Source organism: Typopeltis vanoorti, chromosome 21, assembly GCF_054136105.1.
Source record: "Typopeltis vanoorti isolate ZY-2024b chromosome 21, IOZ_Tvanoo_1.0, whole genome shotgun sequence".
Taxonomy (NCBI): domain Eukaryota; kingdom Metazoa; phylum Arthropoda; class Arachnida; order Uropygi; family Thelyphonidae; genus Typopeltis; species Typopeltis vanoorti.
The window spans coordinates 49,485,821-49,506,599 of NC_143569.1; the positions used below are offsets into that span (position 1 = coordinate 49,485,821).

Sequence of the window (20,779 nt, forward strand, 5' to 3'; positions counted from 1 at the left end):
TCGAAGATCAGTAGATGCATAAGAGTTAAAGTAGATCTTTAGTGCTTTCTGCAAGGTAAGGCCATCAATCTGAGCAAAAATCTGAACAGTCAGTCTTATCTAGTTCGCAATTTGAAGATTGTTGATCAACATCTGTAGAGCTGCAACCTTACAAATGCTGCCGATTGACATAAGTTAAAGGCTAGAAACAGTCTAGCTTATCAATGACTGCCATCTTGCAAATTTCTTTCTTCAGTCACTATAGATGAACAAATATCGAATGAATGTCGTTCATTTTACGTACTTGTTTGTCAATCGGAAGCATTTGTACGGTTGATGTTCTACAGTTGTTGATCAACAATCTTCAAAGAGCGAACACATCTATACAACAAGTATCTGGAATTACAGATATGTCTAGAAAAATGATGGATCCATATCGCAACATCATCTTGAACTATAAGGATGATTGGTTTTATACTTTTTTAACCTTCATTTGATGAATATTTCCTTCGATATTTCTTGTATAGAATAAAACCATCGAAAGCTATCGATGGTCAGTAAGAAATCCCAAATATATCTAGGACGAGCTGTTTTAGTTACCTCGAAATAATCCTACCTATCATAGTAGGTAAATATCAATTACAGAACGACTATTTTTTTGTTGACATATCTTTAGAAAGAACGTCCTTCAGAACTTTAAATGAGTTTTCAAACATTTTAAGTGTGCTAGAGCCACCGTTGCTCAGTCGGTATAGACGAAGCCTATTGGTTTGAAAGTACTAGCTTCGATTACCGTCCATCACGTGAGGAACTTTTACCTGGTCTCTTTCGACAAATAGGTAAGTTAGCTGGTCTCATACGTAGGTAGGGGTTTTTTTTGTCACTCAGAACAGGCAAACGGGCCCCATGACCACACGCTGCGACAGTCAATAATTCATTCCCCACCCGGAGACAGACTAGTTGGGGATTGTACTAACAAAGTCGCATGAATTGTAACACGCGGACCCTGAATTAAAAGCGGGATAAACGCGCAGAGAAAGAAGATACATTTTGACTAAATAAACACACATCTAATAACCACAGTAATAAGTTTTAATAAGTAAATATTTCATCCTAAGTATCTTAGGACATCGTCAGTACAGTTAATTCAAACACTACTAGGAATAACATACAGTTAGAGCGCATGATTACAATGGAATCTCAATATGCGTGCAGTAGCGTGTTATAGAATTAAATTAAAATATATCTGGAGGGAAAAAATATTACATTAAAATAAGATAACATATATAAAAAAATTATTTTACACAATTTTTTATGACAATTTCCCTGCTTTTGGAATAGCAAGAACGTCATTACGGTTTCCATTGTAATTATTATTATTATCATTAATGGTAATAATACACGCTTTTTACTCTTGTGTCAACGAGAAATTCTACAAATGATAATGATATTGCGAGTAATTATAATTTTTACTGAACCATTTGCAAGAAAAAGTTGGACTGTTGCCTAAATTTTAGTATATTCATGTAATTATTTGACAGATAATAAACTATTATTATTATTTTAAAAAAATTCTTAAAAAATTATTATTATCCGAACTATATAATTGTAAATTATTGTTATTTTAAAAGATTGCAAAAAAAATCTGTTATCATCATTATTTTGGAAATTTCATTGTATGCAGCAATTCGTACTGAACCTTGTAAAATAATATACAGAATGTTATTACTCAAGACGATAATTGTATATAAGTAAATATTTGAGAGATCAATATAAAAAAAAATTATTATTATTAAAAAAATTATTATTATTATATAATTACTGATAATAATAGACTGCATATTATTGTAATGTATATGTTAATACTGTGTATAATAATAAATGATGATACAATATGAAAAAAATTATTATTATTATTATTAAGAGAGACCTCCAGGGAGTCAGAGACTCCTCGAGGGAAGCTACACACACCAACTATCATACTTATTCTTGAATTCATTCACACTGCTTGCACTCACAACATCCAATGGCAATCCATTCCAATCACGCACCACCCTCTGAGAGAAAAATCTGGCCCTTACACCCTTCATGGCAGCCTTCATTCTCAGCTTCCAAGGATGCCCTCTCGTCCTTTCCCCACCCTCCATAAATTGAAAAATTACATCAATTGAAATCCTGCATGATCCTTTCAGCAGTTTGTAAGTCTCAATCATATCACCCCTTTCTCCTGTTTGCTAGTGTCTGCAGTCTACAAATAATCAGATATCATTTTTAACACTCTCCTCTGTATTCTCTCCAATATATCAGAATCACAACGGAAGCCAGGAGACCAGACCTGCGCACAATAGTCCAAGTGAGGTCTTATCAAGGCCTTGTAAAGAGGCAAAATAACATCCTTCTCTTTACATGTGAACGTTCGTTTGTGCATTGCAATTATCTTTTGAGTTGTAATTGAAATCTTTGCCACATGGTCCCTGAACTTCAACTTCCTATCTATTAACACTCCAAGATCCCTCATCAGTTTCTTCTAGCCAAATCCCACCAATATAATACGAGATTGGATAGGTAATCATGCCGAAGTGAATGACTTTACATTTACTGACATTGAACTGACACCCATTTTCCCATGCCCACAATTCCAGCTTATTCAAATCATTCTGCAAGGACTGCATATCAGTAGCATTCATGATTACCCTGCCTATCTTAGCATCATCAGCAAATAACTGTATGTCGCTTGTCAAATCCTTTCCAATATCATTAATGTACAGATTGAATAACAGTGGACCAAGCACTGATCCTTGTGGTACACCACTTGTTATTACCTTAAACCTTGCAGACTCAGATCCCCCGTATACAACTTTTTGATATCCTCTTATCCATGCCAATTTATGCAGCAGTCTGTCATGTTGTATTCTGTCAAAAGCCTTAACAAAATCCAAACATATCATGGCGTATCCATTCCCTTTGTCTAGTTCAATGGACATTGTCATATAATGTGAGCAAGTTGCTAAAACATGACCTTCCCTTAGTAAACCCATGTTGTTCATTCCAAAGTAGAGATTCACTGTTAACCCATTTCTGAATGCGGACCCTAACTAATTTTTCTAAAATCTTCACCACCACTCCTGAGATACTAATTGGTCAATATTTTGATACATCGGTCTTTGCACCACTCTTATGCAATGGAATTACCATACATTCCTTCCATTCCTGCGGAATCTTCCCTGTTCTGAGACTCATATTAAATAACCTGGTCAAAGGAATGATCAATTCAGCTGAACACTCTTTTAGCACACATGCTGATATTCCATCAGTCCCTATTGCTGAATTCTTATTCAGTTTGTGCAACATCTCTAATACCTTGGCCTCACACACCTGCGTTTCTTCATCTAGTGAAGAGGTAGCAGTGAGCTTAATGTTGCGTTCACTAGGTTGATAGCTTTTAACGAAATGGGCACTCATTAACTGAACAATCTGTTCTACATCAATAACCTTCACTCCATCTGGATTTAGAAGAGTTATTCTTTTATATCCATTCTTTCTTTTACTTGTAGCATATCGACAGAATTCTTGTGGGTTGTCTTTCGCACGCAGAGCAGTTTCTTTTCATAAGCAGACTTTGCTTTCCGTACAACAGTTGTGACTATTCTCACCTGCTGCTTATAACGTTCATAACGGACGCCATCCTTATGGAAGTCGCTGGTGATGAAGAAATGCATCATGCATTTCTTCATCACCAGCAACCGATCCACCAGGTCTGTAACAACACCCTACTGTGTAATTTGTCTTATTAGATTCCACCTCACACCAGATAGCTTCAAACTCACTGCCACGTGAAATATTGTTAGTAGTATTACTACATTCATAGGTCTCAACTCTAACTGGATTTAAGTCATCCAATATCATTAGCAGCATGCCCCCCTCCTCTCCTATCCACTCCATCCTTCCTAAAAATACTGTACCCATGACCCTCGATACCAGTCAGTAGGTCTGAATCTGATAGCCAGGTCTCACTAATTCCTACAATCTGAGGTCGCAACATATTGACTAAGGCAAAAAACTCTACCCCTTTGTTTCTGATACTCCTAGCATTCGTGTACAGACATAATAATCTACCTGCGTGTTGTTTTGTATACTCTTGTTTGCAGTCTGCCCGACCCAATCGGACAACTTGCAGATCTCAATTCTTCTCTAATGCCTTACACATATAGACATCTTTGCACACATATGATTAGTCCGAACCGGACAAACACAAACCCGAAATCGTTCTCACCTCGTCAACATTCCCACGACAAATCCCATTCCCATCATTAAAACAGTTATATACCATTTTCGCTCTTACACTCACATTCACACCATTCCTCCCTTTATAATTTAGTTTCCCTGACTCTCTGTGTTAGGTCTCATAACAGTTAATACTTTTTCCAGACTGCTGATACCAAACGAATTCAAGTGTAGGTCATCCCTCTTATACAGATCCAATCTTTCCTCAAACTTACTCCACACATATCTAAAAACTCGCATCCATTCCTTCTAGATAACCTACGCATTGAATCGTTTGCCACCATAGCCCTTCTGTTTGATTAATATTTGTCATAGCGAGGTAACATACCGACGCTTTTCACTTTCTCACTCTTCACTCGCGCCTCTTGCAGCAATCCTTTCATGTCCTCTCTCATACTGAATTTATCGCAAGTTAAATCGTTCGTACCTACTACAACTACCATTTCATTTACTTTTCTTTTCTGTTTTTGAATTACTTGAGTTATAATTTTAATTTTCGCTCCAGAAAAACTCGATGTAATAATTCTCTCATCTATAGCATGTTTTATTATAGAGTCACCATACCAAATAATTTCTTTCTTTTTACTAACAACGTCACTTACCTGATTTTCGTTATTTTCTGACTTATCTGTTTCCTTGCTTTGTTGTTTCTTATTTCCTGTTCATTTTTCTCTTTCTCCCTGTGCTCATTGAAACGTCTCTCAACGTTTTGCAATTCCCGCGTTGTCTCTCTGATGATCCTTTTCAACTTCGCTATTTTGGCGGTTAATTCATTTTCGTTAACCTCCTCCATGTGCACAATGTCCGATGTCCTAAGATACTTAGAATGAAATATTTACTTATTAAAACGTATTACTGTGGTTATTACGTGTGTTTGTTTAGTCATGAATTCTCTCCACAGGTTTCATTGTACAATAAAGATACATTTTAAATTAATTCTATTGCAGTAGAAAGCAGAAAAATGAAAAAAAAATCTTTAACTCAGATTAAAAAAAAAATGTATAATGTACCTGTCTTGTTTTTTATGAATAAATAACACTTCTTATTTTTTCTATTACGAAATCTTTTGATCGGAAAGACCTGGGTTCGATTATCGTCCTTGACGTGAAGAATCTTTATCTTGTCTCTTTCGACTAAAGATGGGTTAACCGTTCTCATACTGAGGTGCGAAGCAGCTAGGTTCTTGTTCCTGCACCCTGTTAATACCCATCAGGGGAAGCTAAAGTTGCTATCAACCAAACGCAAGTGATCGAATTAAAATGCTCCCAAATTCCTGCCCTAAAGGATCCCACCTGAGGTCAGGGCTAAAAAAATATAACTTAATATTGAAGGTTTCTCCAGTGCCAAGCAGATTCATTGCAAATATTTTCAGAGATAATGAGTGTGAGGTGCTCTGTCTACAAGAAACTCACAGAGGAGAAGGTGCCTCAAGACCTTACATCCATGCCATGAAACTTATCAAAGAGATATGCCCATGATAAATATGGTAGTACAATATTTACAAAAGAAAACTTAACCCATTTTCTCCCATCGTACTCATTTGAATACAGCATCTAAAATGGCCTAGTAGTGACATCTCTTGCACGACAATCAAACATCGGGGAACGGTACAGTTTTAGCAAGCCCTATTCTGCCACATTTTCGCAAATTAAAAGTTAGGTGACGCTGTGGTCATACTTTTTCAGTACATATTCTGAAACTGACCTGTCAATTCCTGTACGATAATTCAAGTGCTTTATTTCTTGTAGTTTTTTCTGAATATTTTTTCATTGTGCTGATTTTATGGGTTACAAAGGTAAGTACTAAATACATTTTTTATATATCAGCCCTTCTCTTTGATTAACAAAAAGAAGTGCTGGTTGAGAACGAGCACAAAATGAACCTGCACTCATTTGAGAAGAACGGTGAGCTTATAAGGACTCAATACATTTTTTTTGTTCTAAGTTTAGTCCCTCTGAAAAAACGGACCCCCATGAATTTCAGCCAATAAGTCCAGTTCAGTTTTATGGAAAGCGTTACAAAACACTTGGGTTAGCTGCGGACGACACACAAATTCCAATCACCAAGATATATCCGTAGTTATCATTCCTCCCGATGTTGATTATCAAACGGATAATGAGGATAATGATGACGATGATCTTCACCCAGACCACCTTCCCAATGACGTTCCAGGGGAAATAGAGCTTCATTATGCGAGTGACGAATCAGACAGCGATGATGATGATCTTCCTTTAGCCACGGTAAGACAACGTTGCTTGGCTGCGCAAGATAAAGTAATTACCAATGAGCCCTTATGGACAGAAGATATCTCAGAAATCAGTATGGCATTAACTACAGGGTATATGGACGACCGTCTGAGTAATGAGAAGGACCAAATCAAAAATAAAACTGCATATGAAATATTTGAAAGATTTTTAGATAAAGAAATTATTACCGCTATTATTGAACAGACCAATTTGTACGCTACGCAGAACAATAATCATGTATTTCAAGTAACTGAAGAAGACATCAAGGTATTTATCGCAATTCTAGTTTTGAATGGATACCACAGGTTGCCAAGAGAGCGTCACTATTGGTGTTTAGATGAGGATCTCCTGGTTCCCCCAATGGCCAACAGTATGTCAAGGAACTGTTTTCAAGAAAGCAAGAAATATCTACATTTGGCCGATAATTCACAAATAGATAAAAACATTAAATGCTTACAGAATTAGCATACAAGGAAAGCAATGGTGATGGCCACTTTTTACTCATATGCTGAATGTCGCTCTTGTCAACTCTTGGAGGCTACAAAATAATAGCTGATGGTAATAAAAAATGGATTTGTTAGCTTTCCAAAGGGAGGCAGTACGTCATTATCTGAGATGTTTCCAGAAATCTACCTACTCCAGGAAAAGCTCATCTGGTTCGATTCCAACCAGCCTAATTCGCAATGAAGGAGGCCACTTTCCAAACAAACTTGACAAACAACTTATTTCGATGCCGAATATGCCATCAAAGAGCACGTTGGGTGTGTATAAATGTGAAGGTCGCAATGTGTCTGGAATATGAATGTTTCATAACATTCCACTCCCAGTAGTTATTTATAATAAATAAAAGGATTTTAGAATTATGTAAATTTTGTTAAGTTTGATACTTGATCTGCCCATTGTACGCATACGAGTACACATTTTTTTAAAATTATGATTCTTTTTTTTTAACTGTCATTATAGTATAGAATTTGACACATTTTCAACTAAATAATATGAAAAAAATTGCCCTTTTTTTTTAAAAAAAAATTCTTGGGATCAAATGGATTAATACCATCATCCATTGACTCAACGAACAACAGAAACATTCAGATTAATACAATCACATTTAAAAATATCTCAATCACCTCAGTCTATAAACCGCAAGAAGAAGCTTTCTCTTTCCCTGACATCCTCCTCAATAATAATGCATACATGACTGATGTTGTATTAGGTGACTTTAACAGCCATCGTGTTAACTGGGATTTATACAAAGTCCAACGAAGATGGAAAACTTGTTGAAAATGGGCTGAAAACCTTTTTCTAAACCTGATACATAATACAAAACTCCCTGCATCTTTCAACAGCGGCAGATGGAAACGAGGCTATAATCGTGACATCATATTTGTTAGCTCAAACATATCCAACATTTGTTTTAAAAAAGTTTTAAATACCATTCCACATACTCTAGATAGATCTATAATGCTTCAATTCAACCCAGCATTATGCCTAACACCGTCCCTTACAGACGACGATTTAATTTCCAAAAGCTAATTGGAAGGAACCGCTCCATAGAACCAGTCCCTCCAAACCCACAACAGTATCTAGAATTCATAAAAATACTGAGGAAAATCTCCAAACACATCCCCTGAGGATGCCGCAAAATCTACATTTCAGGACTTTCCAATGACATACAAGCCCAGTATGCTAATTACTTACAACTTTACAACACCAACCCCTTCTCAGAGGAGACTATTCAAGCAGGAGAAAAAGTATGCTCCCAGATGGCAGAGGAAAGGCGTTCCTCATGGAAAAAAAAGAAACAAAATCCCCTTGGTATGACCCATAGTAGGAGAAGGGTATGGAATATTATCAATAGAATTAGGAAGGATTTCACTAAGCCATATGAGCATCCATAGGTAATAGCTAATCAAATTGCTCACCAGCTGCTGCTGAATGAAAAATCCCCTAAAATGCACATAAAAAATAAGATACTTAGAACCCCAAATGAGGAACAAAATATGATTAACTCAGATTTCACCATCACTGAACTCAACGCTGACATAAACATATTAAAACCTAGAAAATCTGCAGGCCTTGATGATGTCTGCAATGAACAGATTAAACATTTTGGAACCAGAACTAAAGAGTGGTTATTAAGCCTATACTACACTTGCCTCAGAATCCTAAGGATACCAACTATCTGGAGGCATGCCAAAATGGTGGCCTGAAACCAGAGAAAACCCCAACCGAAGAAAAAAATTACAGACCTATATCACTACTCAGCAACCTCTTCAAACTCTATGAACGATTAATATTGAATAGGCTTCAACCCTTAATCGAATCCCATCTTATTGCTGAGCAGGCAGATTTTAGACCCGGGGAAAATCCTGTACATCACAAATTCTCAACCTCACTCAATATATAGAAAATGGTTATGAGCAAAAACTAGACACAGGAGCAGTCCTCTGTATAACTAACTGCAGCATATGATACCATAAACCATCTCACACTCAAAAATAAAATATACAGAATAACTAGAGACTGTTGCCTTGTCCTTCTGATCCAATCACTCTTGGAAAACAGATGCTTTTTTGTGGACCTGGGGGGGTAGGAAGAGCCACTGCCATCCCCCCCAAAATGCCCCCCCCCAAGGAAGTGTATCACCATTACCTTTCAACATTTACGTCAATGATCTCCCCATCTTTCCAGGAACTAAACATTTTATCTATGCTGATGACTTTGCCATAGCTACTCAATCAAAACATTTCAAGTCCATTGAAACTACTCTATTACTTGCCTTAAATAGTGTAACCACATATTATAGCAGTTAATTAATACCATATATATATATATAAGCCAACAGGAAGCTACAGATTTATTGGGAAGGCTCTAATTTAGAACATTCCTGGAACCCAGTCTATCTCGTTATGAACTCTCGATCGAACCCTTTCATATAAAACACACATAGAAAAAAAACAAAGGCAAAAGATAATACCAGAAACAACATACTAAGACAGCTTACCGCCTCTGAATGGGGTGCAGAGCCTAGCACACTGAGAACTTCTACCTTGGCCCTTTGCTGTACTTCTGCTGAATACGCCTGCCCGGTATGGTCCAGATCCTGCCATGCTGAAAAACTTGACCCAGCATTAAATGAACGCTGCCGCTTAATTACAGGATGCCTGAAACCAACACCACTAAAAGACCTGTATACTTTGGCTGGTATTGCAGATCTTCAATTCGAAGATCTGCATTCTCAGCTGACGAAAGAAGCACATAAATGAATGTTGAACGCCACCCACTATTCTGCCAGATCACAGTGCCCCAAAGACTGAGATCCCGACATAGCTTCCTAGCAACTGTTGAACAACCCAAAAACCCTCCGGAGACAAGACTTCAATAATAGCGTAACACTATACCCTGAGAATAATACTGGTATTCCAACAGCCGAACATCTTCCATGTGGTGCCCACTTGGACTGGAATACTTGGAAAAGCCTCAACAGACTTCGGACGAGAGGTCGCTGCAAACAAAACCTCATCAAATGGGGTTGCCTCACTGGACCAGATAATTGTGACTGCGGGAAAACCCAGTCCATGGAACACCTTCTTTCTTGTCCCCTTCTTCAATCATCTTGCACAAAAGAGGTCCTTATAATCCTGCACAGAAAGAGCAGTTGGTTGCGAAAGATACTGGAAGAACTTCTGACCATATTTATTGTATATAACTTATGTATAGTTTCTTCTTTTTCATATTTTACTTATTATTCCCTGTATAATTCACCTATTAAATTTAAGCTGTTCTCATTTGTAATGTATCCTAATTTGTTGTAAATAATGTTGCAACTTACTTTCTACTGTACCACTTGTGTTTGGATACGAAATCAATAAATATGGAGGTGGAGGACTTTTCTACCGATAACTCGGGTTATTTCAACCCTCAAAACGGGAAAACCGGTCCCGTGAACACACACACACACACACACACACACACACACACACACACACACACACACACACACACACACACACACACACACACACACACACACACACACACACACACACACACACACACACACACACACACACACACACACACTGCTACAGTCATAAATACTTATGGCAAGGAAGGCAGCCGGAAACCACCTTGTGTCATATTTCGCTAGTAATCAGCTGCAACCCTCTCTCAAAGAGAGGAAAACATAGGATTAGGATTAGAAAAGTTATGCTAATTGATATAATCGTTTCCACTTTCCCAACTGCTGTTGATAGAAACGAATGGCTGGATTTGATAGCTGACTGAAGGTTTGTCCGTTATGATGTCATAAAATGAACACGGAAATAATTAAACTTTTTTTTTTGGATTGTTTTTCTAATATATTCTAATTATAGAGAAAAATAAGTATTAAAATTAAATCAAAATTAAATTTAAATTTAAATAAATTAAAAAATACAAATTAAATTAGCAAATTCAGCATGAATACCAAATATTTCCATTCAGTTTAATACGTATTGTCCGTATTAGGATCGGTTGCATAATCCTAAATGTAGATAACCCTACAGCAAGCCATATATTATATAGGTAATAGAAATTCCTTACTTGTTGGGGAATTATAGCTCCATTTAGAGAACTAATACCGAGTAGAATGATGGGCATCCAACAGCAGAAATCAGTTAGGACTATAATCATCATTCTCCTAGCCATTGTTCCGTCGCCTGTAACTTCCCTTTGCCTCACTGCTAACTGGGTTTTCCGTGCCACTACAAACATCCATAAATAGGCAATGGCTATGAGAGTAAAACAGACAAAGTTCACTGCTAGAAACACGAACACAGAATATTCCCATCCACTTGATCTTTCTGGCGTTATATGCAAAGCCAAACACACTCCTGACCGGCCGTAATAACTTGCGAAATATTTCAAGTCAAAAAGCGGAATTCCCGCAAGCAGGAGAACTCCAATCCAAATAGCAGCCATGATCACTCTCGTCTGTCTCATTTCGAGCCGCTTCAAGTGAAAGGGGAAGATGATGGAAACGAACCTGTCCATTGTGATCACAGTTAGCGTAAATACGGACAGCTCACTAGATAAGGTTGACACAAAGCCTGCAAGTTGGCACAACTGGCTGCGTCTCCAAGTGGTTTCGTATATGAAGTATACGCCTCGGAAATAGGTGTCAACAGATGCTATCAGAAGTAAGTAGATGCCCATTAGAAGGTCTCCTATAGCCAAGTTTGTGATCAGGAAAGAATGCACCTATTAAAAAAAAAACCCATTAAATTCTTATTTGAATTAAAAAAAAAAACTTCAAATGTTATGAAAGTAAAAAACCTTTTGCATAAACATAAAACAAATACATAACAGTAACCGACCGATAAATTTTATACTTACTTTGTTGCTAGTTTTGTAAGCCGATCTCCAAACAATTACTAAGATGTTTCCGGACAAAGCCATGACACCAAGCACCCATATGCACATTCGAAGAACGAAGTTGGACATTAAATCTTCGCAGGAGGAAAATTCGTCAGGTTCTGGGAAGCAGGATTTTACGGAAGTAGCCAAGCAACAAAACCGAAATTCATCCGTAGTTCTAGGAAAGTCAAATTCCAAATTAAATAAATAACATTTGAAGTTTTTATTATTATTATTATTATATTTAATGGGATTTTATTAATATTATAATTCAATTTTACTATATGTAATTTCAGTTTATTAGATTAAATGCCTTCATTCATTTACGCTACTCATTCATTTATTTAGAAATTTACAAATCTATTATTCATTTTACACTAATTCATATTTCCATAATAATAATAAACATAAATATAATACAGCTAATTAATTATATTTAATCTAGAAAGATTTCGTCTTTCCCTATATTAATCTCATTTGTTGTCGGCGAACTATCCTGCATAATTTCAACTCTTTTATCAAATTATTTTTAAAAATATCAATATTAATAATATAATTTTTTGTATTCTATAATATAATATTTGTATAAGGAAATATCTTTCAAATTTGTTTTTAAATTCTAATTTCTTTTAGAATTATAAATACACCTTTTAAGATTTTTCATTCATTTTTATATATATAAAAGCTGATCGACTATGTTAGTATTGAATCGGCCGTGATATGCGGTGATTGATTAATTCAATCCAATCAATCCAATACCCTTGGAGGGTAATGGATAGCAATGCTGTAACCAATGAAGTTCTAACTGAGGCTTGGCTATTGCTGTTACCCTCCTGCCATGATCACAGCTTTAATTGCTGAATAACACCTTATCCTACACTGTCCTCTACAGATAACGGGGATTATTAAAAGCATTCTTGCTTCGCCCCTTTAAGCCAGTCCTTATAAGGATAAGGACTATGTTAGTAGCAGGTATATGATATTCATAGACCACCATACCCTTAGGGTAATGGATGGCAATGCTGTAGCCAAAGAAGTTCTAACTGAGGCTCGACTATTGCTGTTACCCTCCTGCCATGATCAGAGCTTTAATAGCTCAATAACACCTTATCCCTACACTGTCATCTACAGATAACGGGGAAGATGAAAAGCATTCTTGCTTCGCCCCTTTAAGCCAGTCCTTATAAGGACTATAAGGACTATGTTGGTAGCAATAAATATAAATAAATATTTTTATTTATTTATATTTATATATGACCAGATATTTGTAAATGATATGCACAAATTGTCAACAACTTTCACCAGCTATTCTGTCTGGCTTCTTCAGGACAAGTATAACGGTACACCATAACGTTTACTAGTGTAAAAAAGAAGAATGGAGTAACACAGTCAAATAAATTAAAACTGACGCGTAACATCATAAGCATGGAACGTGGTGTAACAGTCATTATTTATTGAGCGCGTTATATAGTTTGTAGCGAAATGAAATTCTGGTAAGTTGAGTGAACTTATTAGGCTTTTCCAGATGCCTTTCAGATTCATTCCTTGATTTCTGTTTAGATTTTCTCCAGAGCGGAGTACAACCTGGGCTTCGTTGAAGTTTCCACATCGAAAATCTTCTTCTATATAAGGCAAGGAGCTGTTATCCCAATCGATGGTGTGGTTAGAGATCGAGAAGTGATGGGATAATCCTGAAGTATCTGTTTTGTTGTTGTTCCCGTCCCCTATATGTTTTTTTTTTCGAATTTCCAGACTTCTTGATGTAATTTAATCCACAGGAACATGGGATGTTGTATACACTGACGCATTGTAAGAAGGCATTAATATCCTTTGGAGATCTTAAAATGTAGAGTATTGTCTTGACAGGTTTGAGAGCAACTCTGAGGTTGAAAGACTTATTTGACTGTTTTATTCCATTCTTCTTTTTAACTAGTAAACGTTAGTGTGTACCGTTATACTTGTCCTGAAGAAGCCAGACAGAATAACTGGTGAAAGTTGTTGACAATTCGTGCATATAATTTTTGGTCAACGAATAAAACCAAGAAAAAGATAGTTTTAATGTTTAAGTGACCAAATACAAAACACAAATGAACAGACTCGATGCTATATATTTGTTATATTTAACTTATGGTGAGTCTTCCATGGTGGGTTATTTTTTGCTGCATTTTGAACTGGGTGAGTTATATATTTGATTCCTGTTGCGGTATAAACATTTTCGTTAAAAAAACCTGAATCTTAAGCATGTATTCAACTATATTGATTTTTACAATTATAAAGAGCATCATAAGAAAAGAACAGTTAGCATGTTTACATTATTCTTCAATATTATTTTTCCAGTACTGAACGAAAATGTCAGAATGAAAAAGTTTTAATTGTGAATTGATCTTACTTCTTCGCTGACAGCTTTGAAAACACGTTTTAGCTCGTGTCGTTTTGTATGTTTACTCGTCCAAACAAGGAAGAAATTATAGTTCTATGAGCAAAGCATAGGGAGCAATGAGCAGGTGGAAAGATTTATTTAAAAAAAAACAAAGACACGCGAGCAGCTTTACAGAATTAAGGAATTCTTTCAACGAATATTTCATTTTAAAGACCACGTAATATCGTATCAAGAAGATTTTGTTTTTAAAGAAAAAGAAGAATGCAAAATAAGACGATAAAAATCAAATGGAATATTTTTTTTCAGCAAAGAGAGAACAAAGAAAAAAGAATGTAGTTCAAACTGCTTCATAGTGGAATTTAAATTAGGAGTTTTAACAGTCAAATATTCTTTGATTTTAATATAAAATTCAAGATTGTAAAATTCCAATAAACAAGAAATATAATATTTTTGCCAGCAAAGAGGAAGCAAAAAATAACTTTTAACTGCATATTTAAAAAAAAAATTAAGCATTCGATGCTTAGTTTTTCGGTATGGGAGTTTTTGTTTCAGATTTCTTTCGAACTCCAGCTGTCGAGCTTATTTTGGGTCACAGTTTAGGGCAGCGTGTAGAATATGGCAAAAACCTGATGATTATTGGTTAGCAATATATTATAGCCAAAACAACTAAATGAGGCCAGTATATTGCCTGTTATTCTGCTTGTTCAGCGATGGCCAATATGCCAATTTTGGGGAAGAGGAAACAGGAATATCATACAGAGAGAAATCCTTTCCTCCCTTATGAGGCCAGCTACTCATCTGCACTTGAAAAATTCCTTATGAGGATTCCTGAAAGGTTGCTTCTTCGAAGACCAAAATATTTTTTTATCTTACAAAACAGACAAACCCGCTTGAGAACACAACTTAACAGATGTAATATAGTGGAGGTGAAGGTATCTTTGTACATTTTTGAACAATACTGTGCAACAGTTTTAGATATTTTATTGTGAACAAAGAATTACATTTTATGTTTCATTTGATACAGTAATAATTATATTTAGTTAATAAAATATGACACTTACAAGTGATGGAGAGATGGAAGTCCTTGGAAAGTTTTACTGCCCATTACAATGAGAAGGTTTTGAGAAAGGTCTCTGCAAACAGTTAAAGAAAGAAAAAAAATTAATAATGGAAGAAGTGCACTCTATGAGTTTTCCATACGATTCACAGCAAGATATGTTAAATTTTATTAAATCTTATTGTTGTGCTTAATGCCATCTTGGATTTACATTTAATAACAATAATTTGAAACAATAATGCAAAGATACGCTCAGAATAATAAATTATATGAAAACAAAAAGCCTCATAACTTACAATGATATCAAAGAAGTGAGTCCATTGAATATCCCATCGTGAAGGTACTCAATGCGATTGGACGAAAGATCTCTAGGCGAAAAATAACACGAGAATAAATACGAAAATAAATGCACCGAAGATTTCTAATTGACAAAAGATCAGGTGGATTTAAAATGTTTCAAGTAAATCGAACACGCCGCACAACTTCATTATTTAAGCATATAGTTGGTTATTCATGGATTCTATTGGAATGTCTTCATAGATAAAAGGGGTCTTTATAGACATTGATGGATTATTGAATAATTCAACGTCAGTCCAGCAGACATCAGACATCCAAAGTTGTATAGAAGTTGGAGACCTGCACATTGAAGTTTAGAATGCCTTTTTTAAAAGTCATTCACGACTGAAATTAATTTTCCTGAAACTAATTTCTTTCTGAGGAAATTTAAAAGGATTGAAATGCATCGCGGATGTTCAGAATTAATATCGAAGGAAGAAACTAAGGCTAGAATTAGTCGTTATATTATATTCATCGCATGCGTTTACAGGTCGGTTGGAGAAGTTTTTTTGTTTGTTTCTTTTTCTTTTTCTTCATTGAAAGATTAAAGACTGAGTCGGAATGATATTGATACTCATTCCGACTTCATTTAATGTTTCTTGCATTAACGTTAATGCAAGAAACATTTTTTTATTTAGAAAAATTATTTTTTTTACACTAATGATTAAATTATTTTTTTCTCATAGCTCTTTTTCTGCATGTTTTGACTTCTGCCTATATTATCGAAATAAAAATGAACATTTTATGCAATAATTAGCAATAAATATTCGAACTGATAAATGTACAAAGCATATATCTATTTTTATTAAATATTTCAACACGTAACTTACAGAATCACAAGAGATCTCAATCCTAGAAAAGAATTTCTTGAGATGTTCATAATTCCCTGATTGCTAAGATCGCTGAAATAAAATACAAAAGAAATTATGTGTTAAGTTACTTTTTTTTCTATAAATACCAAAATAGGTACTAAACGTATGATACAAATATGACAGCTAGAAAGGATGTATAGTGTTTTCACATTTGTATTCGATTAAGTGGTAACAACTATTCAAGCCGATTGTGAAAAACAAATTATAAATTAATAAGTAGCAGCATATAACTACGGGTACGAGATGTCCAAAAAGCCTAGAAATACAGGGAGAGAGTTATTTTAAACAATACGTTAGCAGTATTTTCAGTTGTTATTCAAAGTTCAAAATGAGGTGCATCTGCAGGACCTCATTACTATACACTTCTTGAAATATTAATTCAGATTCGAATACAGAGGAACATAGTGTTTTGTATGCAAAGGTGTATGAAGGTGGAATGAAAACAAATTGAACATGTTAATCGAAATGTAACAGTATTTGATATGAACAAATAAATCACTATTCGGACAATGTCTTTACAATAAACTGTAATATGAATAATATTATACGAATAAAAAATGTTAACTGGAAAAGGCAGTTCAATATCATATCAATATCTCTTCAAAAAATTTAAGTGAGTTGTTAATTTAATTCTTTTTACATTTCAGTCATTTGAATATTACAGATAGTAATGTTTCCTATTATTTAAATGTTTATTGTACGAAAATAAAAATCAAAGTTTCAAAGGCTTAGTGAAATTTTGAATTTGTTTATAAACCATATTAGCTAATTATTTATTTTTATTATTCCTTATAGTTATAATCGATAAAAGTATATAATAATAGTGTACTGAATATGGAATAAAATTATAAGGATGAATTATCATATAGTATTATTTATGCATTTATTAAAGAACTATTAATAATTGTTATTGGATTTAGAGAAACAAACAAAAAACTTCAGTTTACTTTCGTATAATAATTCGGAAGACGGTACTTCGATTTATGAGATGCCAATTATTTAGATCTATGAGTTATCCAGCGTTAATTAATGATGCACTTTATTAATTAATAAGTATAATTTTTGTTTTATTTATTCAGTACAAATATTAGTTTTTATTATTTTATTTACTTATTATTATTTCTTTATTTCATTGATATATGAACATAAATTTTTGATCGCATTATTTATATATTTATTAAATATTTGTTTAATAAATTTATTTATTTATGAAATATTATTATTATTACATGACACCTCCAGGGAGCCCAAAGACTCACCGAGGGAGGGCATCTACTCTACAACTCTCCGTCCAGGCTGGCATATTCAGTGATAATTATTATTGCACTTAGTAAAACATGCATAATCGATGATTAGCCACCATTTTATTTAGTTCATTTTATATTAAGAAATCAAAAGAAATGTTTAATTTAATGAGTTATCCGGCTTTAATTAATGTTGTGTCAATTAAGGAAAATTTGATTTGCTAATTAATTAAGGTGAATTTGATTCTGTTAATTAATTAAAATAAATTTGACTTTGTAATAAATTAATCAAACTAATTTCGCTTTTGTAATTAATTAATTACACTAATTTTTATTTTTAACCCATTAATAGCGATAATTTTGAATTTGTTAATTCATTAATTCAGATACATTTTTAATTAGTTTATACACTTTATTTTATTCTAATAATTCACTGCAAATATAAATTTTTATGTATTTATGTATTATTTAATTTTTAATTTATTTTATTGTACAATTTATTAACCTTATGAAAGAGTAGGTTTTCAGAAATTTTATAGAACTATCATTAAAGTTAAAATATTTGTTAAATTGAGGTACATTTAAGCATGTATTTATTAAGACTATTGAAGATTTTGCTTTCAAAAATTGACTGCCTTGTTCACAAGGATATCGAAGAAAATAGTTCTGTTGCAGACTTCATTTTGGGTAATTTAATATTTTCCACTCTCCTTTGTTCACTGTGTGAAGTTACAAACAAAGAAACTTGGGGAAACTCGACTTCCACAATTAGTAATTACAAGTGACCTCAAATCAGGATAATTGTATCTGATGCTTATATGAACATGGTATTAATTATTTATTAATATTGAATTATGATCAGTGAAAAATATAAATAATGATGGTATATATTATCGACCGATGAATACATTGTGCAGTAATTGTAAAAGATGCCGCTTTCTGTTTATTGTTAATCCACGTGGTCACATTTTAACGAGAAGTGACTGTTGTGTGGGAATAATTTAGACTAAGTTAATCTGATGCTTAAGCGGACACGTGTGGAAACCCGAAACTTTGGAACATCTTCGGGAGTAATTGATGTGATTATAGTGCACTCGTGTGTCTGTCCTGAGATGAAAATACTTCGCCATGTTGGGCATAATTAATAGAAAGGCGCTACCTTATGAGATTCGAAGGCTGAGTCAGAATCCACAACAGACGTGGTAATTAAAGAACACCGCGTTCAAATTCAACCATAAAAATCTTCAGTGTTGAGATTATAACACGAGAGTTTCCTGATTATCTAATAAACTAGATAAATGACGCGACAAAAGTTTCCATTATGAAAAGAGAAATGAATTATTATCATTCAGCGATGATAGCCCATACATACAATGCATAATCACTGAGACAGGCTGCAACTATAATATATTTTATAATATAACGATATCTACTTAACCTCTTATACAAGACTGTTAATGAATTTGGTATTAGAATAAGCTGTCAGGTTACCATAGTAACGATCACTTCATTGAATATATCTTATTAAGTTTTAAGTAACGCTTTCTAGCTCAGTTTCTCAACGTTAGTGTAATACACGTGATAATACATGTGATATACGGCGTTGCGTATATACGGTAACTCAGTATCATTGGGGTTGTATGTACTGTTTGCAGATTAGTACCATGGGTGGGCTAAGGGCTATGCAATCTGGAATTCCGACTCCAGACACAAATGAAGCTCTTTCATGCTCCTTTAAATCTCGAATAAGTTGGTTGATCTCATGCCAGGCGACTAAATTCATCTGCAACCTAACATTCATAAGCATCCTTACTCACAGAGTAATTCGAATCAATTGCCTATTACTTGGAGATCGAAAGTGTTATTCACTAACCCAATTAGGGCAGAAATACTTAACTGATTAATATCGGTTAATTTGTACGTAACAATAGAGAAAAATACAAGTTCTAAAGCTAACTGAAACAAAATGATAGCGTAGTCAAACATAACAACACAATCTTTTATGACTGAAATAAAAATTAAGAGCAAAATTTCAAAACTAAACATTTAGTTTAAAGTAAAATAAATCTCGAATATTACCATTAAGTAGCCAATAATCACAGTTATTACTCCTTTACAGTTAGTTCACAATGATTATGCATTTATAATAAGTCATAACATACGAGAGTGTGCTGAGAAGTTGTCATAATCACCATATTTCCCACGAAGTGTTCTACACTTGTTACAACGCTGCTCCATCATTTGCAATCCTCTGAGTAAAAAGTCTTTCCCTTGTTAGATTTTTGTTCTAGGTGTTTATCAGAATTTTTTCAGCCCCCCCCCCCGCCTCGTATATAGCTTAAAAGTAATCAAGCAGGTGAAACTATTACAAAGGATTCACAGATTATTATTATTTATTATGTTCGTTTCACTTTATAAAATTTCAGTTTCATTTTCATTCAATTTAGACAATAACAAAAATATTATATATTTTTTTCATCAAGCATTATTACAAATACCAATACTAAAATAATCCCACAAATGGTAAGGTAATACTATAATTATTACGAGCCCCTTGCAATGATCTTTAATCTCCTATTTTAGAACTTTATCGATAATTTAAAGTATAATTATTTTCGAATCTAGATCGGCTGCACCTGTTAATACAGGAGCAAAAGCTGCTCAGAATCATTTTTCTGTACAACTACAAACACATCGAACCTGCTTCTCCTCTTTCTCTTTTATTTCGCCCAACTTTGTCCTTGGGAACAATCTTCCAAACAACTTCAACCTGCAATTCTTCAAAAGAAAACAAAAACATCAATAAACCTCTATCTCAGTCCTTATCTTCACCCTACACATGGCACTGATGTGCTTGTAGATCTCTAGACCTCTAGTGTATGAGATAAAAAAATATATATAAACTTAAAAAAATATATAAGTAATTTATATATTTTTGTAATGTAACGAAAATTGATGTCACTTATGTTGAGCTGAGCAATAGA

The 20,779-nt window shown here is 34.3% G+C and overlaps 1 protein-coding gene across 1 annotated transcript in view; it reads right to left on the reverse strand.

Moving 5' to 3' along the window:
* Nucleotides 1-20,779, reverse strand: part of LOC150094841 (G protein-coupled receptor GRL101-like) — a 186,431-nt gene that overhangs the window by 6,631 nt on the left and 159,021 nt on the right. The window contains exons 19-23 of the mRNA XM_090411676.1: nucleotides 16,510-16,581; nucleotides 15,640-15,711; nucleotides 15,348-15,419; nucleotides 11,886-12,084; nucleotides 11,094-11,750 (exon numbers count right to left, since the gene is read on the reverse strand). Coding sequence (XP_090267802.1) covers nucleotides 11,094-11,750; nucleotides 11,886-12,084; nucleotides 15,348-15,419; nucleotides 15,640-15,711; nucleotides 16,510-16,581 — 1,072 coding nt within the window. The remainder of the gene's footprint in view (nucleotides 1-11,093; nucleotides 11,751-11,885; nucleotides 12,085-15,347; nucleotides 15,420-15,639; nucleotides 15,712-16,509; nucleotides 16,582-20,779) is intronic.